Genomic DNA, 19,312 nt, shown 5'->3' on the forward strand with positions numbered 1-19,312 from the left:
ATTCACACCAGTTCAGGGAAGTTTGCGCATTGACAATCCCTCATAAAACTAAAATAGAATAGAATTCCCGACTGTTTACGCACACATCACAAGCATACAAATTCTGAACACTCACAGATCATCAGTCACGCAATATTATAGTGGACCTGTATTCACGACTCCGTGGCCCTCCCATGGCCAAATGACGCATAGCGCAGGATAAACACTTCAACCTGTGACAGGTGCAGTTGTTTGCATTACTTTTATTATGGGATCGTATTGTGAAATAGGCTAACTTGTCTTAACTGTTATTGGAGTTACTGGCAGATTTATTGCAGCTTGTAGAATTTTACTGATACAACAGGACAGCATGATGTGACAGACACAGACATAGCCTGGTTTCTAGGCTCCAATACAAGAGGAAACATAGATGCCTAACACGATGATGTAACATTAGAATAGGCTACTATTTCCACAAACAATAACCTACACACTTTATTATAAGGCACAAGTCTGAAATAATTAGAAGTACCGTTACCAAAACATCGAAATAAACTCACCACTACCAGATACTTGTGCGTCTCCTTTTTACTCCAAATAAAAATAAAATAATATGTATTATATCCTCTTATATGGGAACTCGTTATTCGTTTTAATGGCCTACATTTTCGTGATACAGCCGGCCGGAGCACCTGTCCAGATAATCTCCTGTGCGTGTCCCTCTCCCCTGCTCTACTAAAGGGTTTAATAGTCCTGTTGTCATAGAGACCTACAACACGCACATGCGTAAAACAGTCTCTCACACTCGCGCAAACACACACTTCTTCATCTCACTGCACACAGACACATCTATCAATCTATCAAACTGGCAGTCATGAGTACTGGGAAGAATTTTATAGACTAGTGTAGGCTACATTCTAAATATGTGCTCTAAAATGGTATTATGAACATGTTATTATAAGGAATTAAGTGCACGACTTGTCCTTGTGTTGTTTGAAATAGTGACATAAATAAATGAAGACTTACGTGGCATATTTTACGTCATGCTTTAATAATATGTGAATAATAATATGCGACAATTATTATTTTCAAGGACTATCTTGCCAAAGAGCGGATAAGCAGAGAAGAAAGGGGTCTCTTATCACGTTCTGGATAATAACGACACGCCTACAGAAAAGCACTGGCTTGTGGGTCTTGCTGTTTGCTGTAATTTACTATCAATAAAACAAACCTGCAAAGACTCTTCGAGAACACCATTTCCCATGCCTCCTCGCTCGGTTCAAACCAAGGACACACCCCCGGACCTTAGCGTGCCTGCACGGCTGTCTACTTGTGATTGTAGTTTTCAGTTTTGCTAGATGGATGTCAACAAACACATTTTACATGGAGAGGACAGCTAGATCATTTACAAATAATGGCGACCATCGTTCTTTATTCCATGAACAGATCGGCGCAAACCACTGCGAGACTATGTTTTTTTCCGTATTCAACGCGAGCTTCCATAGTGGACTCGCGCATATCTTTCTTCCATAACACTTCGGTCCGCAGGTTAACTCCGCTTCCGGGAGCGAGATGGGTTCCCAAAGCTACTGGAGCGCGGTTCATGTCCAACGGGACTGCAGGCAATACGGCAACCGGGCGAACCAGGAGAGGCGCACTGCTGGTTGCTGGAGCAGTGGTGGGTTTTGTGGCCAGCGCTAGTCACTTTCAGCGGGCTGAAATGGCAACCATGATCCCCAAAACCGAGGAAACGAAGATATCGGAGAAATGCAAGAAGTTCATGTCTCCGCCGTGTACCGACGTCAAAGTGCTGCAGCAGAAGAAAGAGGAAATGTGCACGAGGATGGAGATGCTGATCATGGAGACTCAGGCGGAGTTCTGCAGAGCGCTCGAGGAGGTGGACGGCGGAAAGTTCAAAGTGGACAAGTGGGAACGGAAAGAAGGCAAGTATCCCTCCCTTTGGCACGTGCCATTTGGTAAACACAGCCAGTACCAACGCGCGTGGATAGTCCGTTAGGAACCCCAACCTAAGGCCAGAGCATCTTACCTATAGGCCAACGTAGACCTACACTATAAGACCAAAAGTATGTGGACACCTGCTCATCTAACATCTCATTCCAAAATCATGGAATGATTTGCTGCTATAACAGCCTCCACTCTTTACTAGATGTTTGAACATTGCTGCGGGAACATGCATCCATTCAGTCACAAGAGCGTTAGTGAGGTCAGGCACTGATGTTGGGGAATTAGGCCTTGCTCGCAGACTGCGTTCCAATTCATCCCAAAGGTGTTCGATGGGGTTGAGGTCAGGGCTCTGTGCATGCCAGTCAAGTTCTTCCACGCCTATCTCGACAAACCGTTTTTTTGTATGGACCTTGCTTTGTACACAGGGGCATTGTCATGCTGAAACAGGAAAGAGCCTTCCCCAAACTGTTGCCACAAAGTTGGACACACAGAACTGTCTAGAATGTCATTGCATGCTGTAGTGTTAAGATTTCCCTTCACTGGAATAAAGAGGCCTAGCCGGAACCATGAAAAACAACCCAGGACATTATACCTCCTCCACCAAACTTTACAGTTGGCACTATGCATTGGGGCAGGTAGCGTTCAGGCATCCGACAAAACCTAGATTAATCCGCCGGACTGCCAGATGGTGAAGCGTGATTCACTGCTCCAGAGTCCAATGGTGGCGAGCTTTACCCCACTCCAGCCGACGCTTGGCATTGCGCACGGTGATCTTAGGCTTGTGTGCGGCTGCCCGGCCATGGAAACCCATTTCATGAAGCTCCCGACGAACAGTTTCTTGTGCCGATTGCTAGAATTTTTGCAGTCGTTCAATCTTCTTGCCGTAACAGTTGAGATAATGGTACAATTCTGAGTACGACACATTTCTCACCCCTGGATTGAGGTACGTTTTCCGGAGCCATAGTTTGTGCCCTCTCCGTGGTGTCTTAATCTAATCAGGAAGCCTGTCCGACCCCAGTGCAGCTGTAAACTAAGGTCGGAATCTATTCTGGCTAATCCAAAGGTTATCCACCCTGGCCTTGTTTTTAAACTGAGCCCAACATCTACAGTAGCACCTTGCAACATTCGGCACCCATGCCATTGTCTCACTGTCTGTTTTGTATAGCATTATTAAGGTGCTTTTAGTGTTTGGCTCTTTCTTTACTGTCTTAACATCTTGTGTCTGTATCAGGTGGCGGGGGCATCAGCTGTGTGCTGCAGGATGGGAAGGTGTTTGAGAAGGCGGGGGTCAACGTGTCCGTGGTGTTTGGGAACCTGACCGAGGAGGCCGCCAAGCAGATGCGCAGCAGAGGGAAGGTCCTCAAAGGCAAAGATGGTGAGTGGCAGCCCTAGGTTCATATCAACCTCATTCATTTCAGCAATACCTTATGTTGTCTTGCAGTACAGTGTGTTACCTCATGCTACATGTGTCACTCAAGACCAGAAATAGCCATTCATGCCATTCCGACAACCTAATGTGTTCAAGGATCCTTGAATCAGACTATGGTTGAGATGTATATTACGCTATTGTATTGTTATGTTTACTCCTAGGCATCCTGCCATTCTGTGCCATGGGCGTGAGCTCAGTCATCCACCCCAAGAACCCCCACATTCCCACAGTGCACTTCAACTACAGATACTTTGAGATAGAAGAAGAAGATGGTGAGTGTCAGGCTGTGACGTCATACCATTCAAGTGTTGGAGCTGAGATAATGAATGATGGCTCTTGTCTTCTCGTGTGTGTGTGTGTGTGTCTGTCCCAGGCACTAAACAGTGGTGGTTTGGTGGCGGTACAGACCTGACTCCTACCTATGTCAATAAGGAGGATGGTGCTCACTTTCACAACAGTCTGAAGGAGGCCTGTGAAAAACATCACCCCAAGTACTACCCCGACTTCAAAAAGTGGTACGACCCATATCGGTGACTCCATACAACATGTGGTAATGACTGGGTGGGTGGGTGACTACACTGGGTGGGTCTCTACTGTTCAACGGGGATAAGGAGTTTCTCGTCATTATCTTCAGCTGCTGAATGGCCATTTGTTCAGAGCTAGTGAATGACATTGTGTCAATGAACGGGAGGGTAAGTGAGTCTGGATACTGTACATGGATGTGTGTCCCCGTGTTACTTTAATGGCTAGTGTTGACAATCACTATAAGCTGTTTGCGTTTTACACATTGACACAGTGGTCACCCCCCCCCCCCCCAGATTGACATCTTGATCTTGATTATCTTGATATCTCAAACATACAGTAGTTGTATTTTTAAAGAACATTGGGTTACATTTTCATTGAGCGTAATCATATCTAATAACTAACTCTGTGTTTAGTCATTGAAACCAGTAGCTCAACATTTCTACCGTGTTTAAAATACCTGTAAAAGTACTGCATTGTACTAGTTATGCTGCAATTATGGAAATGAACATTGGTAACACTTGAATTAAACCCTGCTGGTATAAAACCATGAGTATAACAAGTTATAAAGCAATATACAGTACCAGCGGGCAGGTATAATTCAATTGTTTCCATAACCTGCAAAAAATTTTGTCCTCAAGCTTAGTTTAATTCAAAGCACTCCTGCTGCCTGCAGGTGTGACCGGTACTTCTACATCCGCCATCGTGGCGAGACACGGGGCATCGGTGGCATCTTCTTTGACGACCTGGACTCTCCCAGCCAGGAGGAGGCGTTCAGCTTCGTTAGGAGCTGTGCCCAGACCGTGGTGCCCTGTTACCTGCCCATCGTCTACAAACACCTCAATGACCCCTTCAGCCCAGAGGAGAAGGACTGGCAGCAGGTGCGGAGAGGCAGGTGGGTGCAAATGAGAGGGTGTGGGTGTACCTCGGGCTGTGGCGGTCATGACGTTGTGTGATTGTCAAGCAAATAACTGCCGGTCTCAAGGTAATTGACTGTTAATTACATAAACACATTTAGCATCTCCTGGCTTCCACGCATAACCTACAAGCCACTGATGCAGACCTTTTGGAACATCTAATAAATCCATAACCTGCACCGTCACGATAAATCCATTATGTATTTTAGACACGTCTAAAGAAACATGATATGAAGAAAATGTAGTCTTATTTCAGAAGAACAGAATGGTATACTCCTTGTCCTTATGTTAGGCCCTGATCTGGCTCTGCAATATGGCTGTGGGCTATACTAGTTAATTTAGCAGAGCAGATTTGCTTAGAATTCCATAGCATTGTTTTATATTATTTTATAGTATGAAGAATAAAATTGAACATACCTGAATAAAATAGAAAGGATGTTTTCTCCAAAGGACTTCTGAGGAAGTGCGCACATGCCGCTATTCTGTGAGCGGTTAACAAAGAAACAGGTCTTCCTATACGCTTAATTTAGAGTTATTTATGCAACTTTAGTTGTGATCAAAGAATATAGCCCAACGTTAGAATGTATAAAATAATCAAAAGCTGCATGATGTGACTCTGATTATTTGAAAAAAGTCGCATGAAAGGCATGAGCTCTGCTTTGTTTTTTTGCGCAGGCTGCACACGCTTCATCAGTCTGTCATTCACAATTTGACATGCACTTGCTAATACCTCGAATTTGCCTGCGGCATCCCCTTTGTGTAGCCGTAATGTACCCTAAAGAAATCCATGCCTTTTGTGGCCAGTGGCCGTTGTGCCCTTGGGCTGAATATAATAATTATAATTCCCTTCTCCCGGCTGCGTGCTCCGAAGCACCTCACTCAGATGGCTCAATTCTTATTAGCCAATGCCCGTCACGTGATCGGGTCTTTCTCACAGGCTACAAGTGAAGACAAACACATCGGGGATGCAACTGTGCTCATCCTTATCCAATTCCAAGGTGCACATTGAAGATATTGGAAGAACTGTCCACATGTACTTTGTCAGCCAACAAGATGAGTGGGCCTAACCAACAGCAAAAGCACTAGCCTATCAACTTTTGTACTATGGGGGATAGTAGATTGACATAAGCTGCCTATGTCATTCTACTATCCACCATAGTACAAAAGTTGACCTATTCTGTGCGAGAAATAAATATTCCAAACATAGTCTGGGACAGTTGTGGGATGTGATAGATCCAAAATTAATACAACCACTAGCATAAAAAAAATACGTTTTTAAGCAATGAGGCTGACGCAACATATCAGAACTTTTTTAGCTTAAAATGTTGATCAACTATTAGACTATTCACATAAGCGCAGCAATGCGCACACAGCAGGAGGCTATAAGCGCGAATATTCCAAAATGCAATCAATTAGCGGGAAAACACCATTCTCAAACGTGATTATGCATGTCGTGCTTTTATTATAAAAGTGCATTTTTATGGTGAAAAATTATATTCCCCAAACGGGAAACTCACACGCTGTGCATGTTTGCCAGTTAGGCGCTACAACTGTTGTAAAACTGATTGTGCTTAATTTTAAGAAGTTATTTGGCCACTTTAGTTGTGATACAAAACATATAGACATATGGGCTAGGCTACATGAGGTGTGCAACTTCAAAACGCATGCGCTGTTTCTAGCACACAAGCATCATTCACAAGTGATAATAAAGTATATAATTCATAAGTCACCCATCAGACTGTTCTTGATATAATCTTGTCTTTACATACATTATTTTGTGTATATGTGAGAAATTTGTTTGAATTAGAATGGACCATTATCATGCACCCGCCTCGAAATGGGAGAGAAAAAAAAAAAAAAACATGTCACCTATGCACATGTCACCTAGGACGCATTTCCCGTGGGGCCTTTTCATGCCAGCCAGGTAGGCTATACTCCGGTTGTAAAGACAAGCAATGTGCTTAATGTTGAGAAATAAATATAGTAGGACTAGCCAATAGAAAGTTGATGGGATCCTCTTTTTAGTAGAGGCCATCACTCTGTTTTCTATCGCAATTCCATAGCCTATAGAAATGTTGTGCAACATTTCCCGAGTGGCACAGCGGTCTAAGGCACTGCATCTTTGCTAGAGGCATCACTACAGACCCTGGTTCGATCTGGGGCTGTATCACAACCGGCCGTGATTGGGAGTCCCATAGGGCGGCGCACCATTGGCCCAGCGTCGTCCGGTTTAGGGTTTGGCCGGGGTAGGCCGTCATTGTAAATAAGAATTTGTTCTTAACTGACTTGCCTAGTTAATAAATAAAAGAGCTCATGAGGTGTTTGATTAAATTTGCATTGATGTCAGAGTGATTAGAGGGACAATAGAGTGCTGAGTACCAGGCAGTTAGCAAGTTTGGTAGGGTACTAATGACCATCAGCAGCATCAGAGCTTGGAGAAGCCTAATTACCGTGACTAAAACGATCACTTGGAATTTGACTGGCAACGTGTCGGTAATACGGTCACCGTAACAGCCCTAGGTGTACCTACATGCTTGTGCATGTGTAATAACAGTTTGGTTCTGTGTCTGTGCTTGTGTCCCATTAAGCCTTTGGTGTGTGTGTGTGTTTTCAGGTATGTGGAATTTAACCTGGTGTATGACAGAGGGGTGAAGTTTGGACTGGCCACCCCAGGCTCCAGGATCGAGAGCATCCTCATGTCCCTGCCCCTCACAGCCAAGTGAGTACTGTGGGGAAAAGTGAGAGATTATTGGGACGCAACCTTAAAGTGAAGACTGTGTGTGTAGTACTGCGTACGGCCTGTGTGTGTGTAGTACTGAGTACGGCCTGTGTGTGTGTAGTACTGCGTACGGCCTGTGTGTGTGTAGTACTGCGTATGGCCTGTGTGTGTGTGTGTAGTACTGCGTACGGCCTGTGTGTGTGTGTGTAGTACTGCGTACGGCCTGTGTGTGTGTGTGTGTGTAGTACTGCGTACGGCCTGTGTGTGTGTGTGTGTGTAGTACTGCGTACGGCCTGTGTGTGTGTGTGTGTGTGTGTAGTACTGCGTACGGCCTGTGTGTGTGTGTGTAGTACTGCGTACGGCCTGTGTGTGTGTGTAGTACTGCGTACGGCCTGTGTGTGTGTGTGTAGTACTGCGTACGGCCTGTGTGTGTGTGTGTAGTACTGCGTACGGCCTGTGTGTGTGTGTGTGTAGTACTGCGTACGGCCTGTGTGTGTGTAGTACTGCGTACGGCCTGTGTGTGTGTGTGTAGTACTGCGTACGGCCTGTGTGTGTGTGTGTAGTACTGCGTACGGCCTGTGTGTGTGTGTGTAGTACTGCGTACGGCCTGTGTGTGTGTGTGTGTAGTACTGCGTACGGCCTGTGTGTGTGTGTGTGTAGTACTGCGTACGGCCTGTGTGTGTGTGTGTGTAGTACTGCGTACGGCCTGTGTGTGTGTGTGTGTAGTACTGCGTACGGCCTGTGTGTGTGTGTGTAGTACTGCGTACGGCCTGTGTGTGTGTGTAGTACTGCGTACGGCCTGTGTGTGTGTGTGTGTAGCGGCCTGTGTGTGTGTGTAGCGGCCTGTGTGTGTGTGTGTAGCGGCCTGTGTGTGTGTGTGTGTAGCGGCCTGTGTGTGTGTGTGTGTGTAGCGGCCTGTGTGTGTGTGTGTGTGTAGTACTGCGTACGGCCTGTGTGTGTGTGTGTGTAGTACTGCGTACGGCCTGTGTGTGTGTAGTACTGCGTACGGCCTGTGTGTGTGTGTGTAGTACTGCGTACGGCCTGTGTGTGTGTGTAGTACTGCGTACGGCCTGTGTGTGTGTGTGTAGTACTGCGTACGGCCTGTGTGTGTGTGTGTGTAGTACTGCGTACGGCCTGTGTGTGTGTGTGTGTAGTACTGCGTACGGCCTGTGTGTGTGTGTGTAGTACTGCGTACGGCCTGTGTGTGTGTGTGTGTAGTACTGCGTACGGCCTGTGTGTGTGTGTGTAGTACTGCGTACGGCCTGTGTGTGTGTGTAGTACTGCGTACGGCCTGTGTGTGTGTGTAGTACTGCGTACGGCCTGTGTGTGTGTAGTACTGCGTACGGCCTGTGTGTGTGTGTGTGTGTAGTACTGCGTACGGCCTGTGTGTGTGTGTGTGTGTGTAGTACTGCGTACGGCCTGTGTGTGTGTGTGTGTGTAGTACTGCGTACGGCCTGTGTGTGTGTGTGTGTGTAGTACTGCGTACGGCCTGTGTGTGTTGTGTAGTACTGCGTACGGCCTGTGTGTGTGTAGTACTGCGTACGGCCTGTGTGTGTGTGTAGTACTGCGTACGGCCTGTGTGTGTGTGTGTGTAGTACTGCGTACGGCCTGTGTGTGTGTGTGTGTAGTACTGCGTACGGCCTGTGTGTGTGTGTGTGTGTAGTACTGCGTACGGCCTGTGTGTGTGTGTGTGTGTAGTACTGCGTACGGCCTGTGTGTGTGTGTGTGTGTAGTACTGCGTACGGCCTGTGTGTGTGTAGTACTGCGTACGGCCTGTGTGTGTGTAGTACTGCGTACGGCCTGTGTGTGTGTGTGTGTAGTACTGCGTACGGCCTGTGTGTGTGTGTGTAGTACTGCGTACGGCCTGTGTGTGTGTAGTACTGCGTACGGCCTGTGTGTGTGTGTAGTACTGCGTACGGCCTGTGTGTGTGTGTGTGTAGTACTGCGTACGGCCTGTGTGTGTGTGTGTGTGTGTGTGTAGTACTACGTACGGCCTGTGTGTGTGTGTGTGTGTAGTACTGCGTACGGCCTGTGTGTGTGTGTGTAGTACTGCGTACGGCCTGTGTGTGTGTGTGTGTAGTACTGCGTACGGCCTGTGTGTGTGTGTGTGTAGTACTGCGTACGGCCTGTGTGTGTGTGTGTGTAGTACTGCGTACGGCCTGTGTGTGTGTGTAGTACTGCGTACGGCCTGTGTGTGTGTGTGTGTGTAGTACTGCGTACGGCCTGTGTGTGTGTGTGTGTGTAGTACTGCGTACGGCCTGTGTGTGTGTGTGTGTGTAGTACTGCGTACGGCCTGTGTGTGTAGTACTGCGTACGGCCTGTGTGTGTAGTACTGCGTACGGCCTGTGTGTGTGTGTGTAGTACTGCGTACGGCCTGTGTGTGTGTGTGTGTAGTACTGCGTACGGCCTGTGTGTGTGTGTGTGTAGTACTGCGTACGGCCTGTGTGTGTGTAGTACGGCCTGTGTGTGTGTGTGTAGTACTGTGTACGGCCTGTGTGTGTGTTGCGGTACCGCGTACGGCCTGTTTGTGTGTAGTGGTACCGCGTACAGTGTGTGTGTAGTGGTACCGCGTACGTGTAGTACCGCGTACGGCCTGTGTGTGTGTGTAGTACCGCGTACGGCCTGTGTGTGTGTAGTACCGCGTACGGCCTGTGTGTGTGTGTAGTACCGCGTACGGCCTGTGTGTGTGTAGTACCGCGTACGGCCTGTGTGTGTGTAGTACTGCTTATGGTTTGTGTGTGTAGTACTGCGTAAGGCCTGTGTGTGTGTGTGTAGTACTGTGTACAGCCTGTTTGTGTGTGTAGTACGTGTGTGTGTGTGTGTAGTACTGTGTACAGCCTGTATCGAAGTGAATGCTCTAGAGCTTATTCAGAAGGCTTCTAATATGTTCAGGTAGAAATGTGTAGAGTGGAACTGAATTGACTGTCACATAGAATAGGGAGTCATGTCACCTCTGGTGTTATACCTGAGTCATAGCAACTTGTGTGGAGAGTGAAACGCTAATGTCTTCTAAATTATCAAAGTGCTAGCGGGAAATGAGAGCTGGCTGCTTCCATTGAGACAAGCAGACATTGCTCAGAGGCTGCATCCCAAATGGCACACTATTCCCTACATAGTGCTCCACATTTCTGTAATGACCTTAGTGATCACTGTTTTACAGCCTGTGTTCGTGGGGTGGCAGGTAACCTAGTGGTTAGAACGTTGGGCCAGTAACTGAAAGGTTGCTAGATTAAATCCCCGAGCTGACGAGGTAAAAATCTGTCGTTCTGCCCCTGAACAAGGCAGTTAACCCACTGTTCCTCGGCCGTCATTGTAAATAAGAATTTGTTCTTATTGCCTAGTTAAATAAAACAATTGAGCAGAGCCCTGTGGAACACACACTGTGCATGACCGAGCTGCACCACAGCATCAACCAGAGCCCTGTGGAGTCATCTAATGTCAGCTGTGTACATTTCTATATGCACTCACTGAAATAGCCCCAGACGCCTCATTCATGCTGACTCTCTTCACAGGTGGGAGTACATGCATGAACCTCCTAAAGGTTCCCAGGAGGCCGATACGCTGGAGGTGTTACGAAACCCCAAGGAGTGGGTCTGAAATGGCCGTTACCATGGAGATACCAACCTGACTCAGCCTTCAGAACAGGAGCCTCCATGAGCTGTTGACTGGAACAGGCGTCTGTCGCTTTGTCATTGGCCAACTCGCCGCTGATGCGATTAGCTCGTTTTTTGTTACTGGAAAATGCACACTTGCTTTTGCTGTCTGTTATTGCTTGATATAATATTGTCTGTCAGATAAGCCTTAACACTACCATTTAACATTTTTATCCAGAGCGACTTACAGGAGCAATTGGGGCTAAGTGCCTTGTTCAAGGGCACAGACTGATTCTTCACCTAGTCGGCTTGGGGGTTTCGAACTAGTGACCTTTTCGGTAGCTGGCCCAACGCTCCCCCTTTGCCTTCTGCCCAACTGCCTGCATTGCTTTAACTTGCCTGCTTCAGATACATGTTGTGTACCAACTGGTCTAGACTGGCTTGCTCTGCTAGTATCTGTTTCTCTCTGGTCTCCAACGCAACCCAGGGTTGTGTTCACCAGGCAAGGCACTTTGAAAGAGAATTCATGTTTCAAACCGACCCAGGACACAAAGGGAAAGTGGACTGAACCACTCAGGGTATGTGATAAGCCATTGATGTAAAATATAATTAAAGATGTTATATCCTAGCATGTCTAGCACTTTGTACATGTCATACTACATTTATAAATTAAATTGAGAGGGGGTCAGCATCACCTGTGATTTTCTGGTCTCAAACCCAGTACCTCATCTACTGCGCTAGACAGGGGGAATGCACCAGTTGTTTTTTCACATATGTCAGTTATAAATGTGATTGTTTGGCAACCTGTGTTTTTAATGCCCTCCATTCACCTCAAAGGCATTTTTCTATTTGACTCACCTGTAAACTCCACTCACTATGCCCACTGATCTTATATCAATTATGCCAGACTACTTCCTGAATGTTGACACGGTCAGAGCAACAGGGCTTTAGAGAAATAAAGTCTCTTTCACAAAATGTTAAGGTCTATTCAAGTTTGAACAGCCGTTTAAAATAGAATGTCCAGAAGGACAGAGTCATCATGCTTTTCCGTTTTGGATAAATTGAGGCACTGACAACCACCCCGCATGTTTAAGTATTTTATTATAAATTACAATTCAAGCTCAGTACATATTCAAAGTTTTTTTTACATTTGCTTAAGGCGTAAAACTGGATTTCAAAAGGTAACAGTACAATTGGCCCTGTCCAGAATTCCTTGCCCCCTATGTGTAGACCTGAAATGATTGGACAGGTGGAAGCAATTTAGCAACAATTCCACCTCGTCTGTATGTCACCATACACTGTATCATTTTCAAGTGGGTAGGGGCTAGGGGTTATTTCTGGACACGGCCATATGGCGCATTCATGGCAACTCGGAACCTCAAGTTGAAATTAACAGTAGTTATTTGCGTAGGAGCTTTTTGTTTGTTGATTCTGATCATTTCCAAGTGGGAAACTCGGGCCTCGTCCTATGAGTTTCCGAGTTGTCTTGGACGTACCAATAGACCATCAACACATCCCGGTCATATAGCATTGGGACAAGTGCTGAGATCCACAGGTCAACAGAAAAAGTGCTCTCAATCTGTAATGTACATATTACACAGGCCCCGTACATTAGTTCTACAACATATGGCACAATAGAAAGTTCTTGTAAAAATGTTTTATTACAAGCGTTGTCAAGACACTGCACAATTAGTGTGTAAACATTACTGTGCAGACAAAGGCCAGGATTCAAAAATCGGTAAAACGCAGTCGACAATGCACCTTTTTAAAAGGCAATGTTCCTGCATTAACAAAACACTGTAGATGACGGCTTAATGGAAATTACTTTCAAAGGGCAAGCGCGCAAATAACGTGGATAAGATTGAATCCCGGCCAAACTGTGTTGTATTATAACCATGGTGTCAAATGCGTTGTAAATCAGTTGTACATCCTAAAGTGTGTACAGGGCCATCGACGTATTATGATAATGAATATTAGGCAGATAGTTGGTGCTTAGGATGTCTGCAATTAGTCCCCCAGCTGCATAATTAGCATGTAAAATAGACCGTTGTGACATTATTGTGGAGTTGTGCTGAATAGACCCAAACAGACTCTGCCTTAGAATTCATTAGCAAGCGGCTCAGTTTGAGCCTTAATAGAAAGTGCCTTCAGTCACGCCACATATATCCACTACATTAGTATCAATGTAGTCACTGCTGTTATCTGCAGTAAAAAAAAAATAGAAGCACTCAAGTGCACTCACACACTGTCCATAGTGGCATTTATCACCATGAGTGAAAATGGGCCGTTGCTGCTTCATATTCTGCTGCTTCCTGGCCCATATTCCCTTGCAGGTCACTCCGCGCTCCATGCCAGCACAGCTCAGATAATGTCACTCCGAGAGACACACAGGCTTGCATCCCAAACTACCCTATTTAGTGCACTACTACCCATAGGGCTCTGGTTAAAAGTAGTGCACTGTATAAAGAGGGTGCCATTTGGGACAGTCTTCCACAATTCATACGACGCTGGCATAGATCCAGTAAGTCTACGTGTACATAGCCAATACTGGCTTACCCAAACATATGGCTAAAACGACAGCAAAATTGCTTGTTTTTTAACAATTCACTTCCTGCACATTCAAAACAACTCTAGAATTGTTATCTCCTTTACACCACACAATTGTCATGCACCGTTTATTTGCCAGCCCAAAACCTTCTGGGTAGTCATAACATAAATTTATGGTAGTATGGAGGAAGCTAAAAAAAAAAAAAAAAATTTTTTTTTTGGTTTTGTGAGATCAAACATTTGGTATCGTCTCTGCTATCACTCAACTCCTATCCGATGGTCAGTGCAAGCTTCGACGTTATTGCATCCAGCAACTCTCTGTTAGTGCAGTAACGTAACAGTTAAAGGGAGGTGAGGTGTATGCTGTGACCAGGAGGATGATATAGCTGGATGGGTGCTGGAGAGAGAGGGGAGCATCGGGTAAGACAGAGCATGGGGGGGGTTACTTCACTTCCCATGGCCAATGATGTCCTCATACTGAGGCGGCGGCTCTGTCTCTATGTGCACATCCGTGTGGCCAACCGCCTCCTCATAAGACGGCGGTGGCTCTCCCCTGTTTCCCCTCGCAGACGTGACATCCGAACCCGGGTAGGCAGGGCTGCTGTGGACGCTGAGCTCGGAGTGGTCGTGGAAGTCCCGTCCCCACTGGTCCATGGAGACCACCGATAGGGTGGGGTCCCGGTGGGAGCCCCCCAGGGCGGGGCTGCGCTCCGAACGCTTACGGGAGTGGCAGCGCCACACAGTGATGGCCACTGCTGCGATGAGGAGGAGAACCAGGAGCAAGGGGAGGATCAGGTAGAGGGAGTGGACTCCGCCAACCACCGACGGCAGCCCGCCACTTGGGCTGCTCTCCCGCACATACTCCTCCCAGAACCGTTGCTGCAGCCAATCAGAGAGCTACATCAGACCAATTACTGGGCAGAATTATCAATTCCTGGACATTTAAAGTAAAAGAAACATGTGAAATCTACAAATGCCATTTGCAACATTCTGAATGCCATACTCCAGAAAGCACACACACGCATACAAAATAAAAACAAAGCTGTCCACACATGTGCGTGCTGCACATCCCTCTGCGCGACGGACTGTGCATTCCCTGTCCTGACAATAGTCGCAGCAATGACCCTCTCCCTACTGAGCAGCACTCAGAGAGTCAGCTACCCTTCCTGCTGATTATCATCACTTCCTGAAAAGCAGGAACATTCCACAGGCCAGCACACTCGGAGTAGGATTACAAGTGTTTTTGTTATCGAGTGCGTGTGTGTCAATGAGGGAGCAATAGCGAGACAAAGAGCATTGTGTGTGCGAGTGTTGCATACAGGTTTGGGGTCAATTCCAGAAGTAAACAAACGAGGTAAAATTTTCCTCAATGCTTCCCATATAAGAAACATAAAAAATAAAAAAGGAATTTGAATTTCAGTTTACGTCCTAATTAGACTGAATTGAAATGGAATTGACCCCAAACCTGGTTGCGCACGTGTGTTGCGTGAGTGTCTCACTCACAGTTTTCTCGTCATTCTCAAAGGCCTCCCTGGCCTCCTCGTAGGTGCAGATCTCCTCCCTGCACTCTCTCTGGATGTTTCCCTGCCGGATCTCCTCTAGCAGGTAGCTGTTGTCCCTGCGCTGCCGGCTCAACACTGAGTTCGCCAGGTCCGACGGCAGGAACACTGTCAGAGAGGGAGATGGAGGGAAGAGAAAAGAGCGAGAAGGGGAGGAAGAAAGAGAAAAAGTGATGAAAGATTCAAAAATGGTAGGGAGAGAACAGAGTACAAAGAGAGACGCGAGAGAGGGAGAGATGCAGAGAGAAAAAGAGGCAGAGGATAATACAAAGCCAGCAGAAAAGAGGGAGCTGCCTACTAACTGCATTTCTGTATAAAACAAAAGCTTCTTTGATTAGAACGGCCAATCCTGGCCAGTATAAGTTAAACTAACTCTGGGAATCAAGAGAGGGGCACAGAGCAGCCCTCTGTAGGACTGATTTGGGACTCCATGGACAGGAACCATATTGTGTTTAAAAACATCTGATTAGACTCACAGAAGGGAGAGTCGACTAACATTTTCCTAGACAAACCACAGTGTTGAGTAGTTGTTTAATAAACAAGGACCAGCCTTGCAGGTAGTGCATTTACGTAAATGTACATGCCGAAAAGCACATGCCATAGGCCTATGAATAGCCTAGAGAACAAACGTACCACTCCCCATGATTCCTGCTGGTCTGTTTGGGGTGGGTGACGGTGTCTGTTGGCAGAAAAACATTCACCAGAAACAGTCAGTTCCATGTTTTTAACTGGGACAAAGTCAATGAGAGGAAACAGGACAATAGTAGTCCTAGTCATAAAAAAAAACAGGTGATTCAGACATTCTAAATATACAAACTATAAAGTAGGCCTAGGCTCATAATTGCCACAGTGTTTTAGGCTAACGTTACTTTTCCCATAGAGCATCGGAGTTCGCATAATCCTGTCATTCCTATTGAACTCCTGACAGACGTATTAACGGAAATGGCCGTCACACACAGTGTACTGTAAATTCCAGGCATCCGTGGCCAGCTAAAAACCGAATGACCAAACGCTGACCAGGGTTATACAGGAATGTTACCGCTATGACCGAAATAGAACACCAGCAGAAATGTAACAAACAAACAAAGCGCCGCCCTGCCCTGTTCCTTCCATCTCTTCAAAAGCGGCACAGGATGCGAAACCGTTATTAGAACAATAAAAACTGCTTTAATTTTTGGCGATATTATCACAGCTGCCTATATGTGTGAACAGTGAGATGGACGACATCTGAGATTGAAGCTGGCTGACGTTTAGCTCGCTGACAATCGGATGATTTGTAACAATTTCGCTGACTGATTTGCTACATTGTAGGCTAAGGAGCGACTCTTATCGTTCCAATGAGCAAAGGTTTTTTGGCTAACCGCTTCAAGAATAAACGTAAGATTCAAAGCGTTTATTTTTCAAATGAAAATGGTAAATAATTTAAGTTTATTTACCTGTTTCCTTCCCGAACGCGCTCTAAGCTCCACTAACGCCTCAATGGCCAAAATGTTTCTACGCACGCGCAAAAGCCTGTTGGATAGGCGTTTTCTCTTTTTTTCCATTTTAAAGGGACAGTCAGGTGACTGGCATCAAATCCCTAGAAGGCTATGTGCTATTTCTACACAATATCATTATTTGTTTCACATTATATCATTGGGAGTGTGCAGCAAGAATTAAAGAGACTGTGTAAGCTACTAACGGTGCACAGTTAGGCATCCTGGAGATATGTAGACCACATTTTGTTAATGATTAAATGCATCAGGAAACGTTGCCTGTCAAAGGCATTGACTCGTGAGTCAATAGCAATCAATGCATGGAGTTTGGTCCTTAGGTTCCAATGTAATTACTGCAGTCTGTACTTGGTCTGGTACTTAGCTTACCATAGTCTAGGCCAGGGCCTAGACACTAAGCATTTTGTCATTTAACAAAAAAGTGTGCTGCACAGTGCACTGAAATTACATATTATCTAAATTATCTCTTGAATGATAAAAGAATAGATAGCACAGTACAATTTAAGATGGGTTGTTAGTCTCATCACTCAGTAGCATCAGACTATCAAACAATTAACCTGAAGAGTTGACAATATTGTGACAAATTCAGGGGGTGGCCCTGACCGGGACTCGAATCAAGGTCCAACGGCTGTCAAGCCAATACCTTAACCATTATGCAAGAGGTTCGAAACCACTTGAGGAGGTCGCTAGGTGTTGGGTTAAGGTCACTACATTACTCCCCTCCTTCGGGAGAGTATGTCCCTCTCGTGTACACGCCTCTCAGATGGCCGCCTTTGCGCCATCCCACTTCTGACACCAATTTGTTGAAATCAGGGGGTGCCCCTGACCGGGATTCAAACCCAGATCCAGTGACTGTCAAGCCAACACCTTAACCGTTATGCCAAGAGGTTCGAACCTCTTGGCGATGTCACTAGGTGCTGGGTTAAGGTCCCTAAAATATTATAACATCCAATAGCACAACACCATTGACAAACACATTTACTGTATATTGACTGGTATAATAGCTTAGATGTCTGACTGACAGACCCAAGGTTGTGGGTTTCAATCCTATTCAATCCTATCTCCTAAACTCACTGCACTGGTGTCAGAAGTAGGATGCCACTTCCCTGAAGCCATTGGAGGCGTGCCCAGGAGTCACATGAGTAACTAGAGATAGGGATGAGCGCTGGGCCAGGCATGTTTCCCAGATGATGGAGGTAGTGTAGATGTAGGATCCTTAGTAGAACACCATCCACTTAGTAGGACTACAACACCAGCTCATCAAGAGGTTCAGATATCTTGGAATACATGGCTTAGATGGTGGACTCATTCCAGAAGTGGAAAAAGTACCCAATTTTCATACTTGAGTAAAAGTAAAGACAACTTAAAAGAAAATTACTCAAGTAAAAGTCACCCAGTAAAATACTACTTGAGTAAAATAATAAAGTATTTGGTTTTAAATGTACTTAAGTATCAAAAGTAAAAGTATAAATCATTTAAAATGTCTTATATTGAGCAAACCAGACAACACACTTTTCTTGTTTTTTTTTATTTACGGGGTCACAGTTCAACACTCAGACACAATTTACAAAATAAGCATTTGTGTTTAGTGAGTCTGCCAGATCAGAAGCAGTAGGGATGACAAGGGATGTTCTCTTGATAAGTGTGTGGTGAATTAGACAATTGTCCTGTCCTGCTAAGTAAAAAGTACATTATTTTCTTTAGGAAATTAGTGGAGTAAAAGTAAAAATTGTGAAAAATATACGTAGTAAAGTAAAGTACAGATACCCCAAAAAACTACTTAAGTAGTACTTAAAAATATTTTTACTTAAGTACTTTACACCACTTACTGATTCACACACAATTGTAGATTTGGATCTTGCTTAGGCTTACTGGCAAATTTGCTGCAATGTACACAGTGTATGTGTGTGTGTATGTGTGTGTGTGAGTGAGTGTGTGATGTCTCTTAGTGATGTGATTGATCTATTGTGTTGGTGTGGCTCAGGGGGTGTTGTGTTAGTGTGTGATGATCCACTCGGTGCCTTCTTGTTCCCCTGAGAGCCTCTTGATTAGAATCTGTAATCATCAGTGATTATGTAGAAAGACTTTGCCACGAGGCACAGTCGTCCTACAGTCCTAAAAGACAGAAATGCACACAGAGATGCAGGAACACACACACACAGACAAGCGTGAACGCGCATGCACACACACGGACTCACTAAATACAAATACTGAGTTTTTTTGTCAATTATGTTGGAGTGTTGGAGTGTGCCCATGGTTGTTCGTAAATAAATAAAAATTACAAAATGTGCTGCCTGGCTTGCTTAATATAAGGAATTTGATGTATAGCATTTCTTTTGTACTTTTACTCAAGTATGACAGGTAGGCCTACTTTTTCCATCACTGTATTTAAGTACATTTAAAACCAGATACTTTTAGAATTTTACTCAAGTAGTATTTTACTTTGTGACTTTCACTTTTACTTGAGTGATTTTCTATTAAGGTATCTTTACTTTTACTCAAGTATGACAATTGAGTACTTTTCCCACCGATGCACACTTCTGCTTGATCTTTGATGGTTGAAACCCTATTATCTTGCTATGACCCAAA

The 19,312-nt window shown here is 45.4% G+C and overlaps 2 protein-coding genes across 2 annotated transcripts; one reads left to right on the forward strand and one right to left on the reverse strand.

Annotated features, from left to right (window-relative positions):
- The first annotated feature begins 1,263 nt into the window (after nucleotides 1–1,263).
- On the forward strand, nucleotides 1,264–11,752 carry LOC120054625 (oxygen-dependent coproporphyrinogen-III oxidase, mitochondrial-like). The gene is made up of 7 exons (XM_039002115.1): nucleotides 1,264–1,922; nucleotides 3,176–3,319; nucleotides 3,535–3,645; nucleotides 3,747–3,888; nucleotides 4,572–4,790; nucleotides 7,427–7,531; nucleotides 11,044–11,752. Exons 1-7 carry the CDS (start codon nucleotides 1,394–1,396, stop codon nucleotides 11,126–11,128), a joined length of 1,335 nt encoding a protein of 444 aa, XP_038858043.1. The 5' UTR covers nucleotides 1,264–1,393; the 3' UTR covers nucleotides 11,129–11,752.
- Nucleotides 11,753–12,205: 453 nt separating this feature from the next.
- Nucleotides 12,206–16,719, reverse strand: LOC120054627 (transmembrane gamma-carboxyglutamic acid protein 1-like). The gene is made up of 4 exons (XM_039002116.1): nucleotides 16,667–16,719; nucleotides 15,864–15,909; nucleotides 15,175–15,338; nucleotides 12,206–14,550 (listed from the first exon to the last, which is right to left on the reverse strand). Exons 2-4 carry the CDS (start codon nucleotides 15,871–15,873, stop codon nucleotides 14,119–14,121), a joined length of 606 nt encoding a protein of 201 aa, XP_038858044.1. The 5' UTR covers nucleotides 15,874–15,909; nucleotides 16,667–16,719; the 3' UTR covers nucleotides 12,206–14,118.
- Between the last annotated feature and the right edge of the window lie 2,593 nt (nucleotides 16,720–19,312).

The sequence above is a fragment of the Salvelinus namaycush genome, chromosome 10, assembly GCF_016432855.1.
Source record: "Salvelinus namaycush isolate Seneca chromosome 10, SaNama_1.0, whole genome shotgun sequence".
NCBI lineage: Eukaryota > Metazoa > Chordata > Actinopteri > Salmoniformes > Salmonidae > Salvelinus > Salvelinus namaycush.

Excerpts from the sequence above, each read along its gene's own strand:
- LOC120054625 (XM_039002115.1), top strand. The coding sequence starts at position 1,394 with ATGGCGACCATCGTTCTTTATTCCATGAACAGATCGGCGCAAACCACT. Across the intron at positions 1,923-3,175 it reads CAAGTGGGAACGGAAAGAAG|GTGGCGGGGGCATCAGCTGT; the intron begins GCAAGTATCCCT and ends TGTCTGTATCAG. Across the intron at positions 3,889-4,571 it reads TACCCCGACTTCAAAAAGTG|GTGTGACCGGTACTTCTACA; the intron begins GTACGACCCATA and ends TGCTGCCTGCAG.
- LOC120054627 (XM_039002116.1), bottom strand. Across the intron at positions 14,551-15,174 it reads TTGAGAATGACGAGAAAACT|CAACGGTTCTGGGAGGAGTA; the intron begins GTGAGTGAGACA and ends GATTGGCTGCAG.